This window comes from Amblyomma maculatum, chromosome 1, assembly GCF_055883805.1.
Source record: "Amblyomma maculatum isolate TAMU_Amacu chromosome 1, ASM5588380v1, whole genome shotgun sequence".
NCBI classification, from domain to species: domain Eukaryota; kingdom Metazoa; phylum Arthropoda; class Arachnida; order Ixodida; family Ixodidae; genus Amblyomma; species Amblyomma maculatum.
The window spans coordinates 298,528,407-298,555,847 of record NC_139344.1 but is presented as its reverse complement, the minus strand read 5'-3'; the positions used below and the strand labels follow the sequence as shown (position 1 = coordinate 298,555,847).

At 47.5% G+C, this 27,441-nt stretch overlaps 1 protein-coding gene across 1 annotated transcript in view; it reads right to left on the bottom strand.

Annotated features, from left to right (window-relative positions):
• Nucleotides 1-202: 202 nt before the first annotated feature.
• LOC146206871 (uncharacterized) overlaps nt 203-27,441 on the bottom strand; it is a 45,794-nt gene continuing 18,555 nt past the window's right edge. Inside the window, exons 3-4 of the mRNA XM_084587070.1 lie at nt 24,806-24,928; nt 203-567 (exon numbers count right to left, since the gene is read on the bottom strand). Of these exons, the coding sequence (XP_084443196.1) occupies nt 379-567; nt 24,806-24,928 (312 nt within the window). The 3' untranslated portion in view covers nt 203-378. The remainder of the gene's footprint in view (nt 568-24,805; nt 24,929-27,441) is intronic.

Sequence of the window (27,441 nt, the reverse complement as noted above, 5' to 3'; positions counted from 1 at the left end):
TGTACTTACCTATTTTCTGTATGCTCACCCTGCGAAAATCCCTTCCTGGGATTGCAGTATTAATAAATAAATAAATAAATAAATAAATAAATAAATAAATAAATAAATAAATAAATAAATAAATAAATAAATAAATAAATAAATAAATAAATAAATAAATAAATAAATAAATAAATAAATAAATAAGAACAATGAGTGCGTTTGTGGCGCTCCTGAAGCAATAACTAACTTTTTATTGCATGTTCTGTGCGTGTCAACGGTCAGGGCATTATACAGCTGCGTCAGAAGAGTTGTGAGAGTGTGTAGCACAATCAGTCGCCCGCTTCTGCTCTGAGCTGACCACGAAGGCTGAAATGACTGCTTGCCTGTGTAGCATTGTTAAAAAGCATTAGCCACTTTACATGAAAACAATGTGGCTGCTGCTAGGAATCCGTTCTGTTCGTTCACGCTGACTTTCCGATGGCGTCGATGGTGCCGCGAAGAGAGGGACGTCATAGGGCAAGCACTCTCGTCGATTCTGCTGAGCTTGCCATCAGGACCGGTCCGTCTCCTGCATCCGTGGACATTCTGCAAGTGGTTGCGGTTAGTTGGCACACTGCTGAACAAACGGGATGCCGTTACGAGATTGGGGCCTGGCAGAGAAAGCACACAGCAAGCATTTATTAGGGGCAGCATCAGAAGTGCGCATTTTCACTCGGAATCAATCTAAAAAGAAACAAATATATTGAGCTTAACTCAATGTTGAGCGAGTTAGTTTGGCATGATCGCTTATGCTGCGAGCAGAAGAGAGCGAAAAGTACTGGATGTTGCTTCTGCTTTCGTCCAATTATTGCGAGCGCTGAAAAATGCTCACCAATATAAAATGCATCAAATGCTTTTAGCAGCATCAATTCTACTCATGGCATGGCATTGTTTGATAATGGACCTGTATATCACGTGCTTATGATCGCTGAATGAATTCAATGAGTTGTCGTAGTAAACAAAATTACAGCTGACATTTACAGTTCTTCTGATCGCTATGTTTCCGCACGGATAAACTCTCGAGAAAGATCTGCTATCCCCCTCACGTCACTCACGTAGGGAACTCACGTAGGGAGCCGAAGCTACCTTGTTCTTTGCGTGCAAGGTGAGAGGTTAGACGCAGGAAGGGGTGAAGCAAAGCGAACATGGTTTATGGAATTATTTCACTTCAACAAGAGAGATAAGTGCGTTGGACAGGGCTAGTTCTATAAAACCATAGCGGTCTAGTGCTTGCATATGAAATGGATGTGGGATGAAAATAAATTAGTCCTTTTTCCGAATAAACGATGTCCCCTTATATGCCTGCTTGGAAATTACATGGTATGGGCATGCCGGAAAATCCAGATATGTGAACCAATGACTCAAAGACTGATGACTGGAGGTCAGTGTTGCCCAGCTTTGGCTGGTGACCTGTGCAAGAGCGCGGCGGAAAAGACAATGGCTTCCTGGAAGGACTAACCTCGATTCATTCCGTTCAGCACTTGTCACACACACACACACACACAAGCACAAATGGCCGCCACCGCTAGAGTCCACCCTACGGAAGAAGGGAGCGCCAGAGAAAGTTGGTGCGCGAACGGCGTCCAAGCGCAAGCGGAGGGCGAAAGATCCCGAGTTTCGAGCGAGAGAAGCAAAAGCCACGCATTTATAATTTATTAACGTGGATTTATAGCGTGGATTAGCGTACCATGGATATATAACCGCTCCGCCAATCGATCAGCTGGCTTTGAGAAGTTCTGTCAAGTTAGCCTTGCGATTAATGAACGCCAGGCAGCTTCCCTGTTAGCATCAGCGTAGGCGCCATCAAGTTACTGAAGCTGCTGTAATTGTTTTCAATTATCGCGTATGGAAAGGAATAAGAAATATATGAAACCACAGAATTATTCCATAAATTTAGCTGACCTACGCATCAATACATGCACCTATACTACACGACATCCTGAACTTTGGACGGCTAGATTTAGACTAGCCCTATGGCCACAACAATTGTTTCAAAATGACTCTCAACTTCCCTGCAGGACAGTTGATAACTGGTTTAGAGGGTTTGCGATCCTAGGAAACAAAAAAGAAGGAATTTGACCAGTCAACTTTGTCGGAAGACTAAGGTAGGGTGTAATAGGCGTGGTAAAATTGTGGGAAATGTTTTTTCCTTGTACTTTTAAGCAGGACATTAAAGTTTGGTGGCTACTTCTGTGCAGAGTTCAAATGTAGGATTGTCTTTTTTTGCAAGAATAGAGTTGCGTGTAAGTGTGCGGTTCGATAGGAAGGCGACATAAAGTTAATTCTAAACTCACAGATGACTGCGTGTTTTCCATTCTATGGTCACAGGCTTCACTATAGGTGCAGCTTATTATTCACTTCGTTATTGCTTGGCGCATGACATTTTTCTATCAGTTATTATTGAACAAATTTAATGGCATCTTCATGCGGTATATTCACTCCGTATTTACTCTTGCGGGTGGCGGCGGCATATGCCTGAGCTGTCTTGTTCTTTTTGATTTCTAAGTGGATTGACACAAAACAGAATTTTATTTCATATCCTTGTGTTTCGGCATATTAAGTTAAGGATTATGCCTGCTATTAAATACTTTATTGTATTTTTGAGGTGCAGTGATGACTTAAACTGAGGAAGTCTGTGAAAAATAAACTATTTTCAATGTTCTGTACTATTTGTTTTTGTTGGGAAGAAAATGGAGCAACATTCAACAGTGAAAACGGCGGCATACAGAGACAACCTTATACCAGCGCCCGTGTCGTGTCGTCTTCTCTTTCCTTGGCCCTTAGTTTTGCGCTGGTCCACAATTGAACTGCTTAGAATACACCGTACTATTCACTTGCTATAGTTTCCGTTTCTTTTCTGCAACAGCACTATCAAAATAAAGTGCTGTTTAGGAACCATGTATAATAAAAGTCTGTGTAACCTCTGCATTCTTTGCTTAGTACCAAGAACTCTAACAAGTGTTTTTGTGGTGTATGTTGTTTAAGAAAGTGTTAATGAGAGGTCACGTACTAAAGAAAACTTGTAGTAGCAAGATGGCAGAGGGTCAGATCTCCGGGCGAATTCGGCAAGTGCATCAATGTGTTTCATTTCTCTTCGAAATCGACAATGAGTGGTTTATTCGTCTAAGGGTTGTTAATAAAGAGTGTTTTCAATGAGAATTTTGTAACTATGAAAGGACAAAGACGTTTTGGCAACGCAAGAATTTTCATAAAGTTTCACTTAGCTGCTGTCTGCTACTAGAGGTTCATTTGTTTTTACAAAAAGACTGTTTATGGGAGACGTCCTGTACGCATCAAGTGGAAGACGCCAACCTATTTTAGGTACTGGGCCTAATCGTTTCAATTAGGTCGACTTTGCAGGCCCATGCAAAATGCAACGATAATCTTAGCAAGAACGCACAACCGAGAGATCGATGTGCAAACAGTATGTCCTAGTGTTTACGTGAGAGAGCTTGGAGTGTATTCACAGAGCCTTATTTTTGAGGAGGAGGTAACGAACCTAGAAACTGGCCGTGTGGGATCAGTCTTTATCGGAGAAAGAACCGGAAAAACCATTGCTATCTGCGCACGTTGCCAGTTGCAAAAGATTACCTTTTTACTTTGCATGACTGACTGATGGTGTCAGAGTCTTAAAGAAAGAGCAAAAGGTGAGAGAAGTATTGCTGTTTATTCGTTCACTATAGACATTATGGAACCAAGGAAAACGTTATTGTTCTTAATAAGAAATGGGAACATTGCAAGCAATGTTCCCGTTTCGGAGGCGTTAGGCGGTCAGTTATAAGCTTGTTATGTTATTCGGCCACGGTGGCATTTACCAATTACGGAGCGCAACAAGGAGAAAGGAGTTGCAAACAGAAATCGTGCCCATGCGAGCTGTGCACCCTGATTATAACTAAAAAGGCAGAACGCAATATGGTTATCCATTTAACGCTAAGCCTAGCCGCCAGTAAAAATAAAAAAGCCAAATAGAGACGCGAAAACAGGAAAGGAAGTAAAAGAGGATAGGAAAAGGAAACTGCCGATTCCCCCGATCGGGTCTGCCCGGAGTTGCCGTCTATGAGAAGCTGAGGCCAAAGTGGTGTATTGCTTCCGCCGAGTGGCCTTTAGCATTCGGTATTGGCTCGGCCATCAGGATTCCTCTTTCCTTGGGCAATTCTACGCACACTAAGCGTGGATGCTCGGGGTCAGCGGTGTCGCAATGTACATAACACATCTCATCTGACAGACGCCCTCTGCTGGGATTAATACAAAATGTTTATTTTCGGGGTATGGGAATAATCTCAACTCGCAATACTTTTCGAAAAGGAATTGCTGTTTGACTCGATTCGCGCTGCCCTTTCGCTTTTAGAGCTATTCGAACTTCCTAAATGTTCAAAATTCCGCATTCTGGTTCAACTAACTTGCAGCAAAAAATCGGGTAGTTCTCTGACGACAGTATTTTGCACTTCTCACGCGAGTTAACTTTCCGTTTTTTCATTGAGTTGACCGCCATAACATGGGAAGAGCACGGGACACAGCACCACTCGGCTCATCAGTGCATTGTGTCGCGATGTAGTCAGCAGCTAGCTATGAACCGATTGACAGAGATTTTCACATCACTGTGCAATAAGAGACACGGCGAGTCCGGCCCGGCTTGTGGAGGGAGGCATCAGGCAGATTTATGCCAATGTGGAAACTGCTTATTTTGGGCCACAATGAAGAAGAAAATTCCAAGGATGCAAGTAACCGCCAATGTAAGGAGAATGGGTAAGCATGCCAAATTTTTGGGGTGATCTACCTGAATTTGGAAGTCGCTACTAAGCTAACCAAAGCCAAGTCAAGAGCACTGAGTTGTCCGTAGTCAAATAGTCTGGAGAAATAAAGAAGCAGCCTATTAATCTTCACGCCATGAAGTTCAATCCTAGCGCAAAACACTTAATCTAAGTTCCAGGGTATTTAATCTAAACACCAACTCGAATAACGCTAATGAATTCCAGTGCCAACAGCAACCAACACAAGCGCCAGCTCCTTTAAAGAGCAGCTTTATCTTTTTTCTATATTCAGGGATTCAAATTTATAGAGGTAATACATGTAAATTGTTTTTGCGCTAGAATTCAAACTGATGACAATCAACGATTACAACTCGAGCTTCTTCTCACAGTACTGAACGTCTGCAGAGAAGCTTGATTATAACGTCAGGGACGGTAGTAATTCTTTTCTTGCCTTCGCCTACTTCTTGCGGTGCCTTTTCTGATGCCGCGCGACAAAGTTCTAAGGCTTTGCTTTCGTCAGCAATGTTTTTACTGCTTCAAACGGCGGGGCCCTGTTTTCACGCATGAGGCAGCACAGCGCGCCAGCCACATTTGAAGGGCACGCCACTTCCTGACACCCCTGTGCACTGCCCCACTGGCCCTCTCCTCTCCCGCTGACGGGCAAACCGGTCTCCGCTCGGACCCCATAAAACGAGGCGCACCGGCTCCTTGCTCCCTCTTTGGTTTCCCGCTGTCCGCTCTCTGGCTGCTCTCCTGACGACGACCCTTGCCCCATCGCATCTGCATGGACGGACCTGCCTGCCCTCTGTAAGATAAATATGTTTGTTTCACAGCCCGCTGTGCGTGTGTGTCTTGTGTCTCCCTCCGGCAGAGGAATCACCCACAAAATGGCGCCCAACGTGGGGCTGAGTTATTTTAGGGCTATCGTATGTGTGGATGAGGCGGAATGCAGTATAGTGGTGTTTGTACAGTGTTTTAATTTTGTTTTGTGTTATGCGTCTGTTTTTTAGTGCCGGGCGGTTTGAGTTTGCATTTTCTTCGCATATCTTCTACAAAGACATGAGGATTGTCGCCGCGATTAGTCTTTGCGACCGGCCTTTGCGCGCGAGCAATTCTGCATCTTTCAGCTAGCCACAGTTTGAGTAAGGCATGCAGCCGAGGAAAAACGGGACAGATAGGGCCACCGCTTCGAATGTCGGTGCATCCGGTAGTGAGGCAAGGGACGCCGCAGAGCCCACACAGGTTCCCGATGCAGCGACTCTTATGCAACACGTGACCGCAATGTTTCCTGTGTTAACCCGTTAGCTCGGTTCGGTGGCTAGCGCCAACCAAGCCGCAGCTGCGGCGACAGTCCCGCGTCCGCGGGCAAATGTAGAGGTTTCCTCCTTTTCCGGCTACACGGACGTGAAGTCAGTCCACGAGTTCTTACAAGAACTCGAGGATTATCAGATGGCACTGGGTTCCCCAGACGACGTGGTGCTTGCGCAGGTGATTCCCGTAGCACTCGTTGAGAGCGTGGCGCGATGGAGACGCTGCCAGCCGGCCTACCAGTCGATGGCAGACTTCACTGGTTGCTTCCGCGCCGAGTTCGTGCCGCCCGATTACGAGCGCCGTATGCTTAAGGAGCTCGCTTTGCGTGCACAGCACCCAGAGCAGAGCCTTCTCGAGTATGTACGCGCAATGAAGGAGCTCTACAAGAATTCAGATTCAACGGCAGCCAATCGCGAACAGGTCGCATGCGTGATCAGGCAGTGTCATCTGCGCTTCAAGCTGTTTTTACGGGGAAGTGGTTTTGCAAACCTCTAGGCCCTAGCACAGGAAGCGAAGGTGGTGCAGGCGGATTTTCTCATTGAATTGGGCTACCAGCCACCCACCCAGGGCAGCCAAATTGCTAGAACCGCGATGCGCCTGGGCCGGAGGCCAAGACTCCGAGCCACGCGCCAAAGGCGCATACGTAATGACGGTAGGGCAAGAAAGGTAAGCGGAAGGCTCCGCTATTCCTCGCGCTCTTGACCCCTACACGTTCGAGCAGCGGCGTGCAGCTGGGCTCATCAGCGATGTTCACGTAGGCGCGGAGAGAGGGAAAAGACGTCCCCAATGGCTTCGTGGAACGCGGGATCCCCCGACCGCGTGGCCGGTGAACGATCGGCTTTCCTGGAATTGCAACCAGCCGGGCCACGTGGCACCCGAGTGTCAAGCAAGGCGTATAAAGGGAAAAGCGGACCGCCGGCAGCGATAATTGGTAACACTAGCCTATCACCATCCGCGGCAGAATTTCGCGGTAGCTACGGCGGAAAATGGGAAGGGTACTCTCGCGCCGCGTCACCGGGCGACCGCACCGGCGGCGCAGAGGCTTTTGTTCCGCTCGCCTGTAGAGCGCAAAAATTGTCGCACTCAAGCCTTTTTATGCTAGTGCGGTTAGCTGGTCAAAGCTACTCTGCACTCGTTGACACAGTCTCAATACTGTCACTGGTCGGTGACAGTCATTTTCAAAAAGTGCGAAGGGCGTGGGGAATGGATGCGCTTCCCTGTACGGCAGGTATTTCTTGCTGTTTTCTTCGTCTGCCTTCGCTCGTACAGAGTGGTGTTGGTGACCACCGCTGCGTCCGTGGCTCAGCGACACATTGCGGTGCGGAGATGAGAACTTCCCTTCTTAGACTGTACACATTTATTTACACCTTTTACAACTTATTTACAATAACTTCGTCAGATGCGACAACAAAACATAGAGGGTAACTGCAAATGGGTGGACGATCGGAGGTCAGAGGCTAGCAGAATCAGGCCTTGGCCTTCTGCTACAATTTAGGCCGGAGTCCGTTGAGACCTCCGTCAGCCTAGCCTCCCTGCTCGAACAACCAGTCTGCCCTCGACTCTCGTCCGGACCCAACTCTCCTCCGAGTCTAGCCGTTCCACCTCGCTTCCTTAGCGTTACCAAAATTCAGTCTAGTCGGTTGACCAATCAACGACTAGTCTCTCTGTTGCCAATAACATGCAGTGTTTCAAAATGAGCTGGCCAATCACTTTGCCACATATACCCCTCTCCTACGCATTTCAAGTAAAACAAACACAAAGCACGCACTCAGTAGCGTGTGGTTGCGCACGCAAACACATAAATCTGTGATTTACCCCCTCTCCAAAATACGCCCACGCAAGGGGTGCCCAGCAGTCACAGACAAACGGCGTCGACGGTTACACTTCCGAAAACACACACATATAAACACACACACGCGCAAACCTCAGGCCCAAACATTACGATCGCTGCCCTTGGTCGGTTGCGCGCGGGCGGCGGATTCAAAGGGACAATACGGACACTATGAAGCATTAGCAATGGCTGGGATGAAACATGACGGTTGAGCAACAGAAGACGAATAAATAGAGCCCCTTGTACAAGAAATAAAGTTTTACAATACGAACTGGTGGGCTAGTTGGTCTGACATATCTAGTGAAGCAGTGCAACGGCACAAGGCTAGAGCAAGAAAGGGACAAACACAGCGCTGAACCAGCACTTCAGACGGAAGAATCCGCTTTCGAATGCAAAAAGCAAGCATTCGCGATTTGCATGAATCATAGCAATGGCTGGGATGAAACAGGATGGTTGAGCAACAGCAAACGAATAAATAGAGCCCCTTGTACAAGAAATAAAGTTGTACAATACGAACTGGTGGGCGAGTTGGTCTGACATATCTAGTGAAGCAGTGCAACGGCACAAGGCTAGAACAAGAAAGGGACAAACACAGCGCTGAACCAGCACTTCAGGCGGAAGAATCCGCTTTCGAATGCAAAAACCAAGCATTCGCGATTTGCATGAATCATAGCAATGGCTGGGATGAAACAGGATGGTTGAGCAACAGAAAACGAATAAATAGAGCCCCTTGTACAAGAAATAAAGTTTTACAATACGAACTGGTGGGCTAGTTGGTCTGACATATCTAGTGAAGCAGTGCAACGGCACAAGGCCAGAGGAAGAAAGGGACACACAGAGCGCTGAACCAGCACTTCAGGCGGAAGAATCCGCTTTCGAATGCAAAAACCAAGCATTCGCGATTTGCATGAATCATAGCAATGGCTGGGATGAAACATGACGGTTGAGCAACAGAAGACGAATAAATAGAGCCCCTTGTACAAGAAATAAAGTTTTACAATACGAACTGGTGGGCTAGTTGGTCTCACATATCTAGTGAAGCAGTGCAACGGCACAAGGCCAGAGGAAGAAAGGGACACACAGAGCGCTGAACCAGCACTTCAGGCGGAAGGATCCGCTTTCGAATGCAAAAACCAGGCATTCGCGATTTGCATGAAGCATAGCAATGGCTGGGATGAAACAGGATGGTTGAGCAACAGAAAACGAATAAATAGAGCCCCTTGTACAAGAAATAAAGTTGTACAATACGAACTGGTGGGCGAGTTGGTCTGACATATCTAGTGAAGCAGTGCAACGGCACAAGGCTAGAACAAGAAAGGGACAAACACAGCGCTGAACCAGCACTTCCGGCGGAAGAATCCGCTTTCGAATGCAAAAACCAAGCATTCGCGATTTGCATGAATCATAGCAATGGCTGGGATGAAACAGGATGGTTGAGCAACAGAAAACGAATAAATAGAGCCCCTTGTACAAGAAATAAAGTTGTACAATACGAACTGGTGGGCGAGTTGGTCTGACATATCTAGTGAAGCAGTGCAACGGCACAAGGCTAGAGCAAGAAAGGGACAAACACAGCGCTGAACCAGCACTTCAGGCGGAAGAATCCGCTTTCGAATGCAAAAACCAAGAATTCGCGATTTTCATGAATCATAGCAATGGCTGGGATGAAACAGGATGGTTGAGCAACAGAAAACGAATAAATAGCGCCCCTTGTACAAGAAATAAAGTTGTACAATACGAACTGGTGGGCGAGTTGGTCTGACATATCTAGTGAAGCAGTGCAACGGCACAAGGCTAGAGCAAGAAAGGGACAAACACAGTGCTGAACCAGCACTTCAGGCGGAAGAATCCGCTTTCGAATGCAAAAACCAAGCATTCGCGATTTGCATGAATCATAGCAATGGCTGGGATGAAACAGGATGGTTGAGCAACAGAAAACGAATAAATAGAGCCCCTTGTACAAGAAATAAAGTTGTACAATACGAACTGGTGGGCGAGTTGGTCTGACATATCTAGTGAAGCAGTGCAACGGCACAAGGCTAGAGCAAGAAAGGGACAAACACAGCGCTGAACCAGCACTTCAGGCGGAAGAATCCGCTTTCGAATGCAAAAACCAAGCATTCGCGATTTGCATGAATCATAGCAATGGCTGGGATGAAACAGGATGGTTGAGCAACAGAAAACGAATAAATAGAGCCCCTTGTACAAGAAATAAAGTTGTACAATACGAACTGGTGGGCGAGTTGGTCTGACATATCTAGTGAAGCAGTGCAACGGCACAAGGCTAGAGCAAGAAAGGAACAAACACAGCGCTGAACCAGCACTTCAGGCGGAAGAATCCGCTTTCGAATGCAAAAACCAAGCATTCGCGATTTGCATGAATCATAGCAATGGCTGGGATGAAACAGGATGGTTGAGCAACAGAAAACGAATAAATAGAGTCCCTTGTACAAGAAATAAAGTTGTACAATACGAACTGGTGGGCGAGTTGGTCTGACATATCTAGTGAAGCAGTGCAACGGCACAAGGCTAGAGTTGAAAGGGACAAACACAGCGCTGAACCAGCACTTCAGGCGGAAGAATCCGCTTTCGAATGCAAAAACCAAGCATTCGCGATTTGCATGAATCATAGCAATGGCTGGGATGAAACAGGATGGTTGAGCAACAGAAAACGAATAAATAGAGCCCCTTGTACAAGAAATAAAGTTGTACAATACGAACTGGTGGGCGAGTTGGTCTGACATATCTAGTGAAGCAGTGCAACGGCACAAGGCTAGAGCAAGAAAGGGACAAACACAGCGCTGAACCAGCACTTCAGGCGGAAGAATCCGCTTTCGAATGCAAAAACCAAGCATTCGCGATTTGCATGAATCATAGCAATGGCTGGGATGAAACAGGATGGTTGAGCAACAGAAAACGAATAAATAGAGTCCCTTGTACAAGAAATAAAGTTGTACAATACGAACTGGTGGGCGAGTTGGTCTGACATATCTAGTGAAGCAGTGCAACGGCACAGGGCTAGAGCAAGAAAGGGACAAACACAGCGCTGAACCAGCACTTCAGGCGGAAGAATCCGCTTTCGAATGCAAAAACCAAGCATTCGCGATTTGCATGAATCATAGCAATGGCTGGGATGAAACAGGATGGTTGAGCAACAGAAAACGAATAAATAGAGCCCCTTGTACAAGAAATAAAGTTGTACAATACGAACTGGTGGGCGAGTTGGTCTGACATATCTAGTGAAGCAGTGCAACGGCACAAGGCTAGAGCAAGAAAGGGACAAACACAGCGCTGAACCAGCACTTCAGGCGGAAGAATCCGCTTTCGAATGCAAAAACCAAGCATTCGCGATTTGCATGAATCATAGCAATGGCTGGGATGAAACAGGATGGTTGAGCAACAGAAAACGAATAAATAGAGCCCCTTGTACAAGAAATAAAGTTGTACAATACGAACTGGTGGGCGAGTTGGTCTGACATATCTAGTGAAGCAGTGCAACGGCACAAGGCTAGAGCAAGAAAGGAACAAACAGAGCGCTGAACCAGCACTTCAGGCGGAAGAATCCGCTTTCGAATGCAAAAACCAAGCATTCGCGATTTGCATGAATCATAGCAATGGCTGGGATGAAACAGGATGGTTGAGCAACAGAAAACGAATAAATAGAGCCCCTTGTACAAGAAATAAAGTTGTACAATACGAACTGGTGGGCGAGTTGGTCTGACATATCTAGTGAAGCAGTGCAACGGCACAAGGCTAGAGCAAGAAAGGGACAAACACAGCGCTGAACCAGCACTTCAGGCGGAAGAATCCGCTTTCGAATGCAAAAACCAAGCATTCGCGATTTGCATGAATCATAGCAATGGCTGGGATGAAACAGGATGGTTGAGCAACAGAAAACGAATAAATAGAGTCCCTTGTACAAGAAATAAAGTTGTACAATACGAACTGGTGGGCGAGTTGGTCTGACATATCTAGTGAAGCAGTGCAACGGCACAGGGCTAGAGCAAGAAAGGGACAAACACAGCGCTGAACCAGCACTTCAGGCGGAAGAATCCGCTTTCGAATGCAAAAACCAAGCATTCGCGATTTGCATGAATCATAGCAATGGCTGGGATGAAACAGGATGGTTGAGCAACAGAAAACGAATAAATAGAGCCCCTTGTACAAGAAATAAAGTTGTACAATACGAACTGGTGGGCGAGTTGGTCTGACATATCTAGTGAAGCAGTGCAACGGCACAAGGCTAGAGCAAGAAAGGAACAAACACAGCGCTGAACCAGCACTTCAGGCGGAAGAATCCGCTTTCGAATGCAAAAACCAAGCATTCGCGATTTGCATGAATCATAGCAATGGCTGGGATGAAACAGGATGGTTGAGCAACAGAAAACGAATAAATAGAGTCCCTTGTACAAGAAATAAAGTTGTACAATACGAACTGGTGGGCGAGTTGGTCTGACATATCTAGTGAAGCAGTGCAACGGCACAAGGCTAGAGTTGAAAGGGACAAACACAGCGCTGAACCAGCACTTCAGGCGGAAGAATCCGCTTTCGAATGCAAAAACCAAGCATTCGCGATTTGCATGAATCATAGCAATGGCTGGGATGAAACAGGATGGTTGAGCAACAGAAAACGAATAAATAGAGCCCCTTGTACAAGAAATAAAGTTGTACAATACGAACTGGTGGGCGAGTTGGTCTGACATATCTAGTGAAGCAGTGCAACGGCACAAGGCTAGAGCAAGAAAGGGACAAACACAGCGCTGAACCAGCACTTCAGGCGGAAGAATCCGCTTTCGAATGCAAAAACCAAGCATTCGCGATTTGCATGAATCATAGCAATGGCTGGGATGAAACAGGATGGTTGAGCAACAGAAAACGAATAAATAGAGTCCCTTGTACAAGAAATAAAGTTGTACAATACGAACTGGTGGGCGAGTTGGTCTGACATATCTAGTGAAGCAGTGCAACGGCACAGGGCTAGAGCAAGAAAGGGACAAACACAGCGCTGAACCAGCACTTCAGGCGGAAGAATCCGCTTTCGAATGCAAAAACCAAGCATTCGCGATTTGCATGAATCATAGCAATGGCTGGGATGAAACAGGATGGTTGAGCAACAGAAAACGAATAAATAGAGCCCCTTGTACAAGAAATAAAGTTGTACAATACGAACTGGTGGGCGAGTTGGTCTGACATATCTAGTGAAGCAGTGCAACGGCACAAGGCTAGAGCAAGAAAGGGACAAACACAGCGCTGAACCAGCACTTCAGGCGGAAGAATCCGCTTTCGAATGCAAAAACCAAGCATTCGCGATTTGCATGAATCATAGCAATGGCTGGGATGAAACAGGATGGTTGAGCAACAGAAAACGAATAAATAGAGCCCCTTGTACAAGAAATAAAGTTGTACAATACGAACTGGTGGGCGAGTTGGTCTGACATATCTAGTGAAGCAGTGCAACGGCACAAGGCTAGAGCAAGAAAGGAACAAACAGAGCGCTGAACCAGCACTTCAGGCGGAAGAATCCGCTTTCGAATGCAAAAACCAAGCATTCGCGATTTGCATGAATCATAGCAATGGCTGGGATGAAACAGGATGGTTGAGCAACAGAAAACGAATAAATAGAGCCCCTTGTACAAGAAATAAAGTTGTACAATACGAACTGGTGGGCGAGTTGGTCTGACATATCTAGTGAAGCAGTGCAACGGCACAAGGCTAGAGCAAGAAAGGGACAAACACAGCGCTGAACCAGCACTTCAGGCGGAAGAATCCGCTTTCGAATGCAAAAACCAAGCATTCGCGATTTGCATGAATCATAGCAATGGCTGGGATGAAACAGGATGGTTGAGCAACAGAAAACGAATAAATAGAGTCCCTTGTACAAGAAATAAAGTTGTACAATACGAACTGGTGGGCGAGTTGGTCTGACATATCTAGTGAAGCAGTGCAACGGCACAGGGCTAGAGCAAGAAAGGGACAAACACAGCGCTGAACCAGCACTTCAGGCGGAAGAATCCGCTTTCGAATGCAAAAACCAAGCATTCGCGATTTGCATGAATCATAGCAATGGCTGGGATGAAACAGGATGGTTGAGCAACAGAAAACGAATAAATAGAGCCCCTTGTACAAGAAATAAAGTTGTACAATACGAACTGGTGGGCGAGTTGGTCTGACATATCTAGTGAAGCAGTGCAACGGCACAAGGCTAGAGCAAGAAAGGGACAAACACAGCGCTGAACCAGCACTTCAGGCGGAAGAATCCGCTTTCGAATGCAAAAACCAAGCATTCGCGATTTGCATGAATCATAGCAATGGCTGGGATGAAACAGGATGGTTGAGCAACAGAAAACGAATAAATAGAGCCCCTTGTACAAGAAATAAAGTTGTACAATACGAACTGGTGGGCGAGTTGGTCTGACATATCTAGTGAAGCAGTGCAACGGCACAAGGCTAGAGCAAGAAAGGAACAAACAGAGCGCTGAACCAGCACTTCAGGCGGAAGAATCCGCTTTCGAATGCAAAAACCAAGCATTCGCGATTTGCATGAATCATAGCAATGGCTGGGATGAAACAGGATGGTTGAGCAACAGAAAACGAATAAATAGAGCCCCTTGTACAAGAAATAAAGTTGTACAATACGAACTGGTGGGCGAGTTGGTCTGACATATCTAGTGAAGCAGTGCAACGGCACAAGGCTAGAGCAAGAAAGGGACAAACACAGCGCTGAACCAGCACTTCAGGCGGAAGAATCCGCTTTCGAATGCAAAAACCAAGCATTCGCGATTTGCATGAATCATAGCAATGGCTGGGATGAAACAGGATGGTTGAGCAACAGAAAACGAATAAATAGAGCCCCTTGTACAAGAAATAAAGTTGTACAATACGAACTGGTGGGCGAGTTGGTCTGACATATCTAGTGAAGCAGTGCAACGGCACAAGGCTAGAGCAAGAAAGGGACAAACACAGCGCTGAACCAGCACTTCAGGCGGAAGAATCCGCTTTCGAATGCAAAAACCAAGCATTCGCGATTTGCATGAATCATAGCAATGGCTGGGATGAAACAGGATGGTTGAGCAACAGAAAACGAATAAATAGAGTCCCTTGTACAAGAAATAAAGTTGTACAATACGAACTGGTGGGCGAGTTGGTCTGACATATCTAGTGAAGCAGTGCAACGGCACAAGGCTAGAGCAAGAAAGGGACAAACACAGCGCTGAACCAGCACTTCAGGCGGAAGAATCCGCTTTCGAATGCAAAAACCAAGCATTCGCGATTTGCATGAATCATAGCAATGGCTGGGATGAAACAGGATGGTTGAGCAAGAGAAAACGAATAAATAGAGCCCCTTGTACAAGAAATAAAGTTGTACAATACGAACTGGTGGGCGAGTTGGTCTGACATATCTAGTGAAGCAGTGCAACGGCACAAGGCTAGAGCAAGAAAGGGACAAACACAGCGCTGAACCAGCACTTCAGGCGGAAGAATCCGCTTTCGAATGCAAAAACCAAGCATTCGCGATTTGCATGAATCATAGCAATGGCTGGGATGAAACAGGATGGTTGAGCAACAGAAAACGAATAAATAGAGCCCCTTTTGCAAGAAATAAAGTTGTACAATACGAACTGGTGCGCGAGTTGGTCTGACATATCTAGTGATGCAGAGCAACGGCACAAGGCTAGAGCAAGAAAGGGACAAACACAGCGCTGAACCAGCACTTCAGGCGGAAGAATCCGCTTTCGAATGCAATAACCAAGCATTCGCGATTTGCATGAATCATAGCAATGGCTGGGATGAAACAGGATGGTTGAGCAACAGAAAACGAATAAATAGAGCCCCTTGTACAAGAAATAAAGTTGTACAATACGAACTGGTGGGCGAGTTGGTCTGACATATCTAGTGAAGCAGTGCAACGGCACAAGGCTGGAGCAAGAAAGGGACAAACACAGCGCTGAACCAGCACTTCAGGCGGAAGAATCCGCTTTCGAATGCAAAAACCAAGCATTCGCGATTTGCATGAATCATAGCAATGGCTGGGATGAAACAGGATGGTTGAGCAACAGAAAACGAATAAATAGAGTCCCTTGTACAAGAAATAAAGTTGTACAATACGAACTGGTGGGCGAGTTGGTCTGACATATCTAGTGAAGCAGTGCAACGGCACAAGGCTAGAGCAAGAAAGGGACAAACACAGCGCTGAACCAGCACTTCAGGCGGAAGAATCCGCTTTCGAATGCAAAAACCAAGCATTCGCGATTTGCATGAATCATAGCAATGGCTGGGATGAAACAGGATGGTTGAGCAACAGAAAACGAATAAATAGAGCCCCTTGTACAAGAAATAAAGTTGTACAATACGAACTGGTGGGCGAGTTGGTCTGACATATCTAGTGAAGCAGTGCAACGGCACAAGGCTAGAGCAAGAAAGGGACAAACACAGCGCTGAACCAGCACTTCAGGCGGAAGAATCCGCTTTCGAATGCAAAAACCAAGCATTCGCGATTTGCATGAATCATAGCAATGGCTGGGATGAAACAGGATGGTTGAGCAACAGAAAACGAATAAATAGAGTCCCTTGTACAAGAAATAAAGTTGTACAATACGAACTGGTGGGCGAGTTGGTCTGACATATCTAGTGAAGCAGTGCAACGGCACAAGGCTAGAGCAAGAAAGGGACAAACACAGCGCTGAACCAGCACTTCAGGCGGAAGAATCCGCTTTCGAATGCAAAAACCAAGCATTCGCGATTTGCATGAAGTATAACAATGGCTGGGATGAAACATGACGGTTGAGCAACAGAAGACAAATAAATAGAGCCCCTTGTACAAGAAATATAGTTGTACAATACAAGCTGCCCCTTAAACTTGGTCGCCCCTTCGAAATCTCCCCCGCGATAGTCGACCCGCGATGAACACTTCGTTTCTTTACGAAGCCCGCAAACTTAACTTTGACGACGTGTTCGAGGCCTGCCGTAGATGTAACATCCGTGTCAGGCCAGCCGAAACCCCTTTGAGCTTAGCAGCCGGGATGGCAAAAGCGGAGGAAGGAGTGCGTCTCGTGGTACGCTTTGACGGCAGAAAGTGCAAGCATCGCTCCGCCTACCTGTCAGGTTTAGCCATATCACTCATTCTGGGAAGAGATTTTCTTTCCAGCGAAGGCATTGTGCTCGACATGGGGAAAACGGCTATCGGTACAGCCCCTTCCCCCCTCTCATTCTCTTTGTTAGCGCACCCAGGCAGGAATGCATCGACCAGCGGGCGGGCGTCTACACATGTGAGGGAAACGGCTCCCCCGCGATGCTGAAAGGTAGCCATTAGAAGCAATTATCTCGTCCTGCACAGCAACCGTAGTTCTTCATAAATAAAGTAACAAAATTCCCATAAAGAAAGGTGTTAGGCAAGGAGACACAATCTCCCCAGTACTATTCACAGCTTGCTTAGAGGAAGTATTCAGATACTTGAAATGGGAGCAGTTAGGGATAAGGGTAGATGGAGAATACCTCAGTAATCTGCGATTTGCTGAAACATTGCCTTGCTGAGTAACTCGGGGGATCAAATACAAATAATGATTCATGACCTAGACAGGAAAAGTAGAAAGGTAGGCTTAAAAATCAATACGCAGAAGACTAAAGTAATGTTCAACAGCCTCGGGAAGGAACAGCAGTTTACGTTAGGTAGCGAAGCACTGGAAGTAGTAGGCGATTATGTCTACTTAGGGCAGGTAGTAACCGCAGATCCGGACCATGAAAAGAAAATAACTAGAAGAATAAGATTGGGATGGAGCGCATGTGGCAAGCACTCGCAGATTATGACTAGCAGCTTACCGGTGTCGCTCAAGAGGAAAGTATACAACAGTTGCATCTTACCTGTACTCAGCTATGGGGCTGAAACGTGGAGGCTAACTAAGAGGGTTCTACTTAAGTTGAGGACTACACAGAGGGCTATGAAACGAAAAATGGTAGGGGTAACATTAAGAGATATGAAGCGTGTAGAATGGGTCCGAGAAATAACTCACGTTACTGACATTCTAGTAGAAATTAAGAAGAAATGGGCATGGACAGGAGATGTAGTGCGAAGAGAGGATAACCGATGGTCGCTTAGGGTAACAAACTGGATTCCAAGGAAAGGAAATCGTAGCAGGGGCAGCAGAAAGTTAGGTGGGCGGATGAGGTTAAGAAGTTCGCAGGGGTCAAGTGGATGCAGCTAGCACAGAACCGGGTTAATTGAAGAAATATTGGAGGGGCCTTCGCCCTGCAGTGGGTATAGTCAGGCTGATGATGATGATGATCTCGTCCTTCTCAGGACACGGTAGTCAGCGCTGAATGCTTGCAGAAACTTTACTCCCGTTTTCGGATTGCTTAACAAAGAAACCGGGCAGAATCGACGTGTTTCAGCACCTGATTGAAATGGGTGATGCGCGCCATTTCAGGTGTAGCCGCGCATAAGAGACAGCTTCTCGACAGCGCTCGCTTTTGACGAGATGATTGATACCAGCGCGGTGAGACCCTCGCAAAGTCCCTGAGCGCCCCAGTGGTTCTAGAGCCAAATAAAGATTGTTCGGTCAGGCTGTGTGTTGATTTCAAAATAACGGCTTGAGGGGCTAGTTGGTGCTGCATAACATTCAGAAATGTGGCGCAACAAACCCAAACACAAGAGAAGAGACACAACACACGCGCACGCTACCAACTGTAATAAGGATCTGAAAACACTTCCTCTTCACCACTCCTCTTCTTTACACTCAAGTACATCTTCTCATTTTCCTCTTCTTTGCCAAGGGGATATTGGCACTTTCTTCCTCGCAGAACATAATCATCGTCCAAGCATGGCAGTCACCAATTCTACACTGTCTTGTTTCTCCACACCTCTGCTTTGCCCAAAAACTCATACCACGCTGGACAGTCACAAAGATCACCACATAGTCACACACTAATAACCACCACCACACATGTACAGTAGGACATGTCCATCCACAACACATCACATGTGAAGTCCCTATGTATTGAAAAAAACTTTAACCTGCTAACGTCTACGAAGCCATGAAGTCCATGTACTTGAGGGAAAAAGATTCTTTAAACTACCATGGCCACAATACGTGAGAGGTGTCCAGGAATAACAGCTTTAGGCCAAGAATAACAGCTTGAGGCCCGATAATAAACTCGTTCTTTGCATTACTCAAGAGGATTACTCAATAAAAGTAAATTCTTTTCTACGTAAACTCAACGAAGCCTCACTAATACATCTGTCTTCTTTCGTCTGTATCCAGTACGCCTCTAAAATTTCGCGCGCCATCTTATCCGACTCTTCCCTAAAATGTTAAGCCTGCTAAACAACGGCTCACACTTCTGACAGTGCAGGGGTAAATTTGACCCCTTCCCATTTTCTATGGACTTCTCGTGTTCCCTCATTCTATCATTGATACATCTTCCAGTTTGCCCTATATATACTTTACCGCACGTCAGTGGAATCTCATAAATCACTCCCACCCGACATCCAATAAAACTCTTTACATGCTTCTTATCGCATTGTCCTTTCTTTCTCCTCCCTATTAATGCACATAACCCACCCAGTTTTTTGGGGGCAGAAAACAACTGGCACCTCAAACCTACCTGCCACCTTTTTCAGGCAGTGTGCAACTCTATGTATATAAGGGATCACTTGTGGTCATCACAGTCGTTCGAAGAGCTTCTCATTCACCTGAATTCCGCTCTTGAAAGAATGAGACGTGCGGGTATAACGATCAACCCAAAGCCCGTGCAGTTGGCATCAAAGAGAATGAGCCTCTTGGGATTTGTGGTTGATGATGGCACTTTGAGACCGAACGATGACAAACTGCAGACAATTCCGAACTATCCCTGCCCTATGGACGTGAAAAGCTTGCAGAGGTTTTTAGGAATGGTTGCTTTCTAGAGGCAATTCATCCCTCGTTATTCGCAGCTCGCAAGGCCGTTGAATGAGCTGTAGCGGAAAGGCTCGGAGTGGGTCTGGGGCAAGGAACAGGACGTATTTGTTGCCTTGGCTCGCGCGATAGCGAATACCCAGACCTGAGCAAGCAGTTTGTCTTGAAGACATATGCTAGTGATGCCGGTGTTGGAGCCGTTGTATTGCAGGAACGAGAGGGTAAGCTGCATCCTGTCGCGTTCGCTAGCCGCACGCTCACAAGGGCGGAGCAGAATTACTCCGTGACTGAAAACGAACGCCTGCCGATAATGTTCGCATTGTCAAAGTTCGACATGTACCTAGACGGAGCGGTTTTCATCGTTTAGACAGATAACCAGGCACTTTTGTGGTTAAAGAGGCTGAAAAACTCTTCAGGCAGACTCGCGAAATAGGCGCTGACGTTGCAACGTTACGCGTACGGCATTGAGTACCGCCGGGGCAGCATGAACAAGGTGGCCGACGCTTTATCGCGCGCACTGTGGAAAGCTGGCGGAAGCGCATCAGAGGCGCAGTCCAGCACTGCTGAAAGCGGCGTTGCCGCTATTGGAGATGAGAAGACGGCAAACGCGAGTGTCGCGCCCTGCTGAGTTAAAGAGAGCGAGCAGACGGACAGAGGTTCCGCGCTGTGCTGCGAGAGTGAGAAGGCGCGGCAGCTGGTGACGGGCATCGCTCGCCTACCAAGCAGCGAGACAAAGAGAAATCTCTGGGAGTAGCGGTCATTAGGAAAGAACTGATTGAGGCCCAGAAAGCAGACGGTTTATGCCAGCGGGTGCTGACAGAGCTTGCGAGTAGTGCAGCTTGGACAGGGAATGCTGAGGGCAAGTACGACGCGTATCTGCGGGGAGATGATGGTTTACTGCTCCGCTACAACCCCCAACATGACGAGGAAGAGGCCATTACATCCCCTTTCCGAGTCGTGATCCCGAGGAAGTTGCGGAAACGATTCCTCCGGCACTTCCATGACTCATCGCTGGCAGCGGCAGTAAGACTTACGACAAGTTATGCCGTGTCGCGACTTGGCCAGGCATGAGAAAGTATGTGCTGGGGTACGCCCGTACACGTCCTGTTTGCCAGGTAGCCAAACCTCGGGCGGGAAGCCCGCTGGCATGATGAAGCCGGTAGTTCGCAACTACCCGTGGGAAGTGGTCGTATGCGATACCATGGGAACCCCCCCCCCCCCCTCGGTCCGCGCGTGGAAACCAATATATCCTGTTAATTATGGACCACTATTCCAAGTGGGTTGAGGTATTCCTCCTTAGGTAGCTTGTGTCGGAAAGAATTTGGGGGAAACTGTTGGATACATTCACTCGTTTCGGTTTCCCTTCCAACCTGTTTACAGACAATGCTTCGTATTTCACAAGCAAAGTCTTTGTGGATTCCTGTCGGGCGGTTCAAGCCCGCTGCAGGAAAATGAGTCCCTACCACGCTCAGAGCAACATGACGAAGATGGGGAATCGGAATTTTAAGAGTATGCTGGTCGCGACGACCGAGCAGCACAGAGATTGGGACGTACTGCGAACTGGCGTTCGCGACTAGAACAACCGTGAAGAAATCCGCGGGTATGACACCCGCTTACTTGAATTTTGGGAAAAAGATCGCTTTTTCGATAGAGAATGCCCTACTTGACGCGGCAGGGCCAGCGCCACCTCCGCTCACGCAGTACGCGGCAAAGCTCCGCGAGCGCCTGGAGGCAGCGCAGTGCGCGGCTCGTAAAAACCTTGATGCCGCGTGCATGGAGCAGGCGGATCAGTACAACAAAGGTAGTCGTCAAGTTGTTTTCAACATGGGAGACTATCTGAAAAGAACGCACCCGCTTAGTAACGCATCGCGTGGTTTCGCCGGGTGGCTAGCGCACAAGTGGGTTGGATCGTTCGAAGTTACGGCACGGACTACACCGCTCACCTACCTGCTGCAGTTGTTGGCGAGCGGTGAAACCGCGGGTCCGGTGCACGTCGCAGACTTGAAGGATTTCCACCTTCGCAAGGATGATAACTACGAAGCGTTGGAAGCTCAAGGCAATGCAGCGATAGCCCCCCAAGTAAGGCATACAGGTAGCAACCCGGTTCGCAATCGACGCATTAACCTTAGACTAAGGTACTGCACTACTTCGTCTAACGTATTTGCTTTTTCAGAATGCATTCTGATAAGATTTTGCAGAAGCCAGAGGAACAGCTTCGCTGGGACGGGAAATCGCATCCGGCGCATGGTTCAAGGAGGGGCTAGTTAAACGGGGGGGCACCCCCCTAGTTTGTCGTGATTTGTGGCCCCTCATGACCAGCGCGGCCATGCTGGCCATCTTCAGAGGCTGGATTCGGAGCCCGCTGCCCAGGCCTGGAGTACGGGCCTCAGGAAGCCAGGTGTGCCCGGAGCAAAAACGCCTGCTGAAAAGGGGTCCCGGGATACCAGCATGGCGCTACGTGGAAAGGGGTCGACAGCAATGTGGAGGAGCAGCTCCAGGCCACTGCCGGGCGTATCCGCGGCCGAGCCCAGCTGCGCTGTGACCACGAGGAAGTGGCCGCTGCTGGAGAGGGACCAGCCGGAACAGTCCCGCCACGCCTGCTGCTTCCCTGCCACCTGACGGACCAGCTGAGGGGGCATCCCGCCAGAACCAGTCGACAAGCCTGCTTATTGAACGCCGACCCGGGCTCGGACATGCCCCGGCTGTTGTCGGACCCCGGATCGGACGTTGAGGGGTAGGGGAAGATGTGGGGCCCTGCTCCACGCACGAGGCAGCGCAGCGCGCGAGTCACATTTGAAGGGCGCGCCGAGCTTCCCGGCACTCCTTGTGCAGAGCCCCACTGCCTCCCTCCTCTCCCGCCGACGGGGAAACTGCTCGCCGCTCGGACCCCATAAAACGAGGTGCACCGGCCCTCGCTCCCTCTTCGGTTTCCTGCTGCCCGCTCCCTGGCTGCTCTCCCGACGACCCCCTGACCCCCGCATCTGCATAAACGGACCTGCAGGCCTTCTGTAAGACGAATATGTTTGCTTCACAGCTCGCTGTGCGTGTATTATGTCTTTTGTCTCCCTCGGGCAGAGGCGTCGCCCACAAAACTAAGCATGCCCATGCGGGAAATGCACTGATACCATCAATGACGCCATCATGCACACCTCACCCATGTCTTTGTGGGGCAGAGAAGCCTGATAACAGTCGCGGTCTTAATCGCTAATTGCACCACTGATTAAAATGCTAGCGCCAAGAAATTGGCATGCTTAAACTGCAAGCTATAAACACCTGACCACTCGAAACTCATGGAAATCTATAACCGGCCCGTTTTCCTTTTAATCTGGGTACCAACGCATTTAGTCCGCACGCCGAAAATAACACGGACGGCACGAAGCACTTCGGAGCACAGAGAACACCTGCTAAGAACTCGTCGAAGATGACACATATTTCCGTCAGTATTATTAGAAATCTGTGAATTAAACTGCTTTCTGTAATAAATGCAGCTGCTTTGTCTGGCACATGAATTATCACTGTTTAAAGATTCGAAATGTAATCCTACACAAGTCCAATGGAAATATAATGTGCGTTGGAGACAAGAAGAAAGTTTCGAAGCAGACGGCACGTTGTGGTTTACGTTGAGTCACTGCTGGGTGGTCGTCTGCACTTGTACGACGGAGCTGTGATGCGTGCTCGTAGACGAAAAATAGTCGCGTTTCCGGTCTCATTTACTGGTAACAAACCGGTTTTTGCTCCATGGAAGGCGATGATTCGTGCTCTGTGCAATCGAACACGCCCCTCAAAGAGGCCCTTCAGCCAGTGGTTTTCGCGGTTAATCAGGTTAATAAGCCATGGGAATTCATCTGCTACACCATGCATTGTCATGGTCATCATCGTCATCATCATCAGCCTGATTATACCCACTGCAGGGCGAAGGCCTCCCCCATATTTTTCCACTTAACCCGGTTCTGTGCTAGCTGCATCCACTTGACCCCTGCGAACTTCTTAATCTCATCCGCCCACCTAACTTTCTGCCGCCCCCTGCTACGTTTTCCTTCCCTTGGAATCCAGTTTGTTACCCTCAGCGACCATCGGTTATCCTCTCTTCGCACTACATGTCCTGTCCATGTCCATTTCTTCTTCCTAATTTCTACTAGAATGTCGGTAACTTGAGTTATTTCTCTGGCCCACTCTGCACGCTTTCTATCTCTTAATGTTACCCCTACCATTTTTCGTTCCATAGCCCTCTGGGTTGTCCTCAACTTAAGTAGAACTCTCTTGTTTAGCCTCCACGTTTCAGCCCCATAGGTGAGTACAGGCAAGATGCAACTGTTGTATGGTAGAAGGTGTAAAGTACGATTTCATGAGAATCGGCCGGTACTACTGCCTTCCATTCTGGACTCAAAGCCGATTTTTTCATCAGATGGCACTATATAGAAGCCCGCACATTCCACTTTTCTTGTAGTGTTCGCGATACAGTCAAGTTATCGCACAAGTAAGCGAGGTCACCTTACAGGATGCCTAGCAAGAGAATAGCTCGAGCACTGAAACACTGTATAGTTTCTGAAATGCAGCGCCATCCAGCGATTACCACTTTGCCAGCCAAATTCTGCAAGATTGTGTGGTCGAGCTGGGTGAGATAGTGGTGGAAAAATGGTTCTTTCGCAATGTCGGGCTGACATGGTTACCTTTGACGGCCCAGTCGGCATTGATATAGTATTCGCCAGGGCCAATTAAGGAAATGATGCTTGCATGTGTGGGCACTGTGAACCGAAACTGATCCGAAAATAAACAGAATAAAACAGCTCTGCATATGGTGGGTCAATTTACACAAAATAGGAAATTTTAAACAACTTGCGAATAGACTGTTTTGTCTACATAAAATTTGGGCTGACGTATAAAAATAGTATGGCTGCGCCTTGTGAAAGCGTCGTTCGTGGCACAAGTGCGGAAGCCGTTACAAGTAATGGGCGCATGCGAGAAAGCAGAATTTCATTAGATGAAATAGTGGTGCCACTCACGGCAGACGCGGCAGCCGACCTCGTCGCTGTTGTCTCCGCAGCCGTCGACACCGCTACACAGGATGGCAGATGAGCGGCACGCCCCGTTGGCGCACCGGAAGCTTGCTTCAGGGCAACGCTGACCTGTAACATGTCAGTCGTTATTGGTGGCATCAGTTTTCAGCTAAAATGCACACAAAAGGTTTAAATGCCTCGGAAAGTGTTGTAAATGAGTGCCGGGCGTGAATATTTATTGCAAACCATTTTGCACAGGCAGTCTTGCTGCTTCATGACGGTCGCTAGCCTGGATATTCCTGGTGACGTCAGTGCCCCCGACAAGCACTGGTGGCTCACAGTGGTTCAGTGCCGTCAATTAGGGTCACTTCGTTCGACGTGGGTGAAAATGTCGCTCCCCGGAGTGAAGATTATTCGGCCAACGAAAAAGCCCACCATTCACTTGCGGAATCTTTCAGTAGAACATAGGTATCTCCATGTTCTTTCCAAGAGGAACTGCGGTGCCGGCTGAGGAACCCATGCATGCTGGTGAATGTATAGGCTCTCGAGGAAGCCTATCTTTGAACAACGCGTTTCAAACCCTTTTCTTCCCCTCTTTTAGGTGTGGGTGAAAAACATCTGTGCCTGTTGCCCGCGCCTTCCTTGTTGCATGGAGGCTGTGGAGGCGCTCTGCTCCACTTGGGTGCAGTTGCTTCGATTGGTGCGCCCACTCGCGTGTAGCTCGCATCTTACTATGCCCAGCACTTAGCAAGTAGAGCGTACTCAGGTATTATCTCTAGTGCTTCAAGGTTTGAAAATGCCGGGTGTTTCAGGAAATAATTTCAAAAGTTGCGATATCTCCAGTTCAGAATGGATTTTTTTTTTCAGCAGCGCCACACCTAACTTACTTTGAAAACTATTCTGATTATATAGCTAATTAAGCAATACTCGCTCATTAACTCCAAATCATCTTGTTCTGGTGGTTATCTTGGCGCTGTGGAACAGCAACAGTTTCTAAAATCAGGAAAAGCTCAGTTTCTAAACCCCTGCATGAAACCAATACAATGCATTTGACAGACAGGAAGCTGAGCTGCATTAAGTACGGCGCTCATTTCGACGTGTTGCATTCATTTGCCGCTTGGTGCAAGAAAGCGGTTGCCCACAGTAATTCATGACGGCGACAGATCGAAATCACGCCTCAGTAGAGCGGGCAGTTGGAATTTGGTGCCAGAGTCATTGCCACACGTCATCAGCGAACATCGGTTGGTTATCACCGAGTTTGCTCGGATCTTTTAGAAAATGAGGTTTTCTCGGTTTCGAAAACAGATACCATGTCCGCGGTTCCGAATGCCTCACTGCTTCTCATCACAAAGTAGGGTTAATTCAATAGGTAATTTACAAGTTCTATTTGAGTAGCAATAAATTTAGAACTCATTTAGTACATCGCGTCTGCACTGCTGAGAGCTTGTTAAAGACATAATTTTTTCTTTTCATCACCGACAATTATTAACAAAATTTCAAAGTGATCGCTCAAACATCTGATATCTTAAAAGGACACTATGATGAGAGTAAATCTTGATAACTTATTCGGTAGAAAGATACGTGACGTCTAGACCGAAAAGGATCACTCAGTGAATAAAATGGCGAATTTATCGAAACTCAAAGGGGCACAGCTCACGCTAGCGACAAGTATTGTATCACTGCAAAATAAAATCTATTCATCTGCTGATCGTATGCCTGCCGGTAATTGAGGACCATACACGTAACATGACTCAATTTTATTCCCATTTTACCTTTTCGTAATGTTGGCGAAAAGCTAGCTTTTTAAGAGTCCGCCTAGACATAAAAGATCCAGACACGCTATTCAAGAGGACTATTTTGCCTTCAGGTTGCATAGGTCGAGTTATGCTGACGCTATTGGCGGCGGTAATTTATTATAAATTTCTCTCGAAAAAGAGTTGATCAACGGTCGTCTAGCGAACGGTCGTCAGTCGAGCCAGGGGCTGCAGCGCAGCGGAATTCAAACAAGGAATCGCGAAGGCGCGCACTATCTTTTTCACTATTTTGTCATTAAGGAGAGCGAGAACGAAGGGGCCGAACCCCCTCTCAGCTCGTACCCTCGCCACCGGCGCGAGGCAGGGCGCGCGTCTGATAGCAGCTCGCGATAGCGGAGAGCGACCGCTCCCCGGCTATTCGGAGCGGCCTGAGAACTTTTGACTACCCCTGTACATATGCCACAGCGTTTTCTCCCTAGCGATAATGTGGAGCATTCCACGCTCTGAAAATAGGGCGCTGGCGCGAAATTTCGCCATCCCAGCGCATCGTTGTCATATGACGCGGTATTATAAATATCTCACCAAATGTTAATCTGACTGATCACTCTCAGGCTGCTGCCAGGGTCATTACTCGTGATGTCCGAGAACAACAATAAAACGATTGCAACCTCGATTATGTATGAACTTCGATTGGCACTAGCTTTCACTGCTCTGCCAATGCGCCACGATATTTTTTTCAATCGATGTTTTGCCACCGTCCGCACCGTTGTTGCTTGTAGAATGCCGAATATTTGGTGAGCCTTCGAAAGAGTCTCGTGCTGTTTTTCACTGCTTTGTCATCTAGGAGAGCAGGAAAGAAGGGGCCGAACCCTCTCTCATCGCGTACGC